Here is a 4094-nt window from a genome sequence, read left to right on the forward strand (position 1 = left end):
TAAAATGAAATCTTTTTTCAGCAAAAATTCAATAAAGGCGTAAAGTGTCGTCCCTGATTAGCCTGTGCGGACTGCACAGTCTAATCTGGGACGACACTTTACGCACATGCTTTATGCCCAGTTTTCTCAGAACACGACTCATATATTCAAGCCTCGCTCTGGAAAAACCGGGTGTAATGCTTAATGCAAAGTTGTAACGCGTCGTCCCAGATTTGCATGTGCAATCCGCACAAACTAATCAGAGACAACGCTTTCCTGTTTTCAAGTGTTTGCCGCTAAAAGGTAGTGTATACGTAGCGAAATAATAGTTTAGGCGGAAAGTATCGACCCTGATAATCCAGTGTGGAATGCGGAGGCTAATCTGGGACGACATTTGCATTTAACCTCTTTTTTCCCAGAGCGATGATGTCCATTTCTTTTAACGAAACTGTGAAACAATACAAAATCCTAAACATTACTGTTACAAATAATGTTAAAAACTATAAAGTGCAGATTTTCAATCTATCGAATGGATTAATGCCGGGTTGATATCGTTCGCGACTACTAGTTTTGCTGTAAAATGTATTTCACAAAATAGTTTACGGTCAATTTGAATTAGTTGGGCGATACTTAATCGACAATATGTAAATTGTTTGCAAAAACAGCATCCTGTGGCACAATTCATTGGCAGTCTCTGATTTATTTCACCTGAAGTAACCATACGTTTATCCTCCGCCCGTCCTATCTCTCCGTCAAGCCTTCTATCCGTCAGTCCGTTAGTGGGCACGCTGTGTTATTGCGATATCTAAAAGGTATTCAAAATACAAGGATGAAACATCATATACATATTCAGATCAATGTGAGGATTTTGCGCAACAACCTTTGTCAGGTGGTGTCAGCGGTCGGCAACCAAAAACATAAAATAGTTATAAAATACCAAAAGTCGTGATATAGTATAAGTAAACCTAGTTAACATTCAGCTATACGTTTTCCATATACGTGTCTGTTTATTTCCTCCTCTTTTCATACATACGTCTTTCTGTCCGTCCGAAACAATACCTAGAATAGAACATATAATACAACTGGATATTTCAATTTCTCAGAGTGCACGGACAATTTATTTGACCAATCATGATATACATATAAAGGACAATATGTTGATTATGCTAGAACTTTTATATTTCTTGCTAAAATGTGGTTTATTTCGTATTCCGTATCCTTTTTCTGTTTTTTTTGTGTTGATGTGTTGTTGTTGCTGCTCGTCCGCATTAAGTTGGCCTTGATGTTCGAATTCGTATTCGCTCAAGCATGGCATGTACATGCATTCCATATACACTCACCCCGTGAAGTCGTAGTGTTGTGATAAACAATATCATTTATTTAATGTGTTCGTGATATTATTTATTTTATAAATAATTAAATTCAAGAGAGGAACGGTCGTAAATAAATACGTTTGTGGTATTTGCGTCCGTGTTCGATGTTATCAAATACAAGATACCGTATTTAAGAGCTATAATTTGTTTTAAACCGTTTTCACAATTTTTTGTAACTTCCATGAGCAAGTAAACAGCGCCATAAATAATCATCAATTGGTTTATTTTTAACCCAAATCAACACTTCCTAAATGAAAATGTATGAACTGCTTTCATTTCATTGGTTGCTTGATATGTTGACAACCATGTTAATGGTCTATTTAACTTAGTCACTGTAAATCGATGGCTTACCATTGGTTCAACCATCAAGATATTGACAATGATTTGCAATTTTAAATATTTTTTTGAAGTGATTCATCTTTTAATCATAGAATCCAGGATACGAGAGTCGCGTCATCAAATCAAAGTGGATATATATTAGACACATGTCTTCATTTTGTACGCAGTCTTCGCTGATGATCAACATCAAAATGAAGGTTCTTGCTGTGTTTTTCGTTGCTTGCGTAGCCATTGCTGTTGGACAACTTGTAATTTACGACGCGACATCTCAGGTAGATTTCATTTCACGTGTAGTTTAGTTTGCAGTTGAATGTTTTTGTCTAATCCAAGGGTGGTTCAGTTAAATTGCAGTAATTTCGTTGAATGGATGTAGATATTATTGTATGACCATTACTGTCTTAAGTTGTTTGACCGGCCTGGAACTAGTTGGGCTTCGTTTATGTTATAGCAAATTGCATAGGTGATTATATAAGACTATACATAAAGAAATAAGTTTAAATATTGGCGAAAAACGTAACGACGCGACTTTGCATACGGCTTAGTTGCACTGAGCGATAGTGTACTTTGATCATCCTACCTTTTAAGCATATTCATCCGCTGAAACTCGAATCGTATTTACGGATCAATATTATTTAATTTTAAATATTACATTAATAGAAAACATATTGCAAGTGTGAAGATGTTCCAGTTCAGTTAATACTGTTTTAGTTTATCTTTCGTCTTAAGTTGTGTGCGGTTCAAATTTTTACGTGAACACAGGTTTACACTCAAAAGTATAACAATCGCTATAATTTTTTACATCTGTCCGTTCACCACTTGTTGTCTATTGTCTTAAACTAGAAAATTGTGTTCTTCCTAATCGTTTTCTACCGTTTAAAAGTCTTGAGTTGTTGTTTAACAATCGACCTTACATAAAATTATGCGGAATATTTATGGTCATTTTATACTGATAGTTTTCACTATTGAGGTATTTACTATGTAAATTTCTGATCGTAATAATCAATTAAGTTTAAAGTATTACATGATCTCTTTTACTAAACCTACAATTTACCAAAACTGAAATAAGAGAGTCCATGTATTTTATGGGCATCTACTAGGAAATATTAATTGATATAGAGGATAAACCGAATAAAACCGTTAAAGGTCACTTAAAGTTCTTATATTCATGTTTACAAATGTAAGATGAATATTTACATGCATGATATTTATTAACAAGACAATGATTAGGCTCGCTACAAGACGCACAACCAAAGACTCTTTTTTCTCCCACAATACTTATGACAAAAACATGAAAAATTGCGCGGTAAAATATACTGTCCGAAAATAAAGAGACATTAATTATGAAAGAAAACACGTATGTCCGAAAATTAAGAGTCACGAACATTAATTATTTTTTCTTTAAAAGAGGGTGTCCGAAAACTTAGAGTAATTACGGTATATATTATAACACTCGTGAACTTTTTTTTTGCTATTAAAAACGCTTGAAAAAAAATCTCTATTGATTTAAAACATAGATGCTGATGTAAGTTCGTTAGATAATGTTTATTAACAAATAATCATACCTTATTATGCAGCCTAAATGCACGCTGGTTGGACCACGTACAAAGAGACTCGATTGTCGCTGGCATGCGGGTCTAGACATGGTGGACCAAATCATTGAGGGAGGTCGCATAATCGCTTACAAGATCCAGTGGTTTAACTTAGCTTGGTCTGACTGGTACGTTTCTGGCATGAACGACCTCGACGGAAAGTTCAACCCCAACGCCGTGCCTTGTGCCGTTCCAGTCAAGGCCAACTCGTTGAGAAAAATGTGGTCCTATTTTTACGACCACACTCACCAGTTCATCATTTGTAAGCCAAATTAATATGAAGTGCACGCAACAAAATGACAAGTTGTATTTTCTTTTATACCTGGACTTTTAAATAATTATGTATTCCATCATCGGCATGTGTTTTTCAATATTTAATGTGAACCGTATTTATTTCACTCAACACATGTATTGAAATAATAAATTGTATAATTGTTGTTGCCAACGTTGCTGACATGTACGGCAATAAAAAGGATTTTACGGTAATAAAGAAATCTAAACATCATACAACGTATGGCGATCTTTTCATTGTGCAAAATGTTCATATTCCACTAATGTACACTAAATTGTGTTCATTCAATAATGGTATAGATTGACAATGCACTTTTTGAATCCTTGAATAATAAGCATTTACAACGCAAAGAATGATGAGAGTGCAGAGGATTGACCACAGGCATACCAATAACATAAGTCTCGTTTTGGGAAAATGAGGCTTAAAGCTTGTCCATGACGTGCTGTTTCAGATTCGCCTATGCAGTACGCACATGCTCATAAAGGACGACACTTTCCATCAACATTGGAATTTATTTTTAAA

The 4094-nt window shown here is 34.9% G+C and overlaps 1 protein-coding gene across 1 annotated transcript; it reads left to right on the plus strand.

Moving 5' to 3' along the window:
- The first annotated feature begins 1729 nt into the window (after positions 1-1729).
- Positions 1730-3790, plus strand: LOC127862444 (uncharacterized). Its single transcript, XM_052401564.1, has 2 exons — positions 1730-1963; positions 3266-3790. The coding sequence occupies exons 1-2, from the start codon at positions 1838-1840 to the stop codon at positions 3554-3556; spliced, it is 417 nt and encodes a 138-aa protein (XP_052257524.1). The 5' UTR covers positions 1730-1837; the 3' UTR covers positions 3557-3790.
- Positions 3791-4094: the final 304 nt, after the last annotated feature.

This window comes from Dreissena polymorpha, chromosome 16 (assembly GCF_020536995.1).
Source record: "Dreissena polymorpha isolate Duluth1 chromosome 16, UMN_Dpol_1.0, whole genome shotgun sequence".
In the NCBI taxonomy this organism is placed as follows: Eukaryota; Metazoa; Mollusca; class Bivalvia; order Myida; family Dreissenidae; genus Dreissena; species Dreissena polymorpha.

Coding starts and splice junctions, on each gene's coding strand:
- LOC127862444 (XM_052401564.1), top strand. CDS start 1,838: ATGTCTTCATTTTGTACGCAGTCTTCGCTGATGATCAACATCAAAATG. Junction 1,964..3,265: donor TTTACGACGCGACATCTCAG/GTAGATTTCATT, acceptor CTTATTATGCAG/CCTAAATGCACGCTGGTTGG.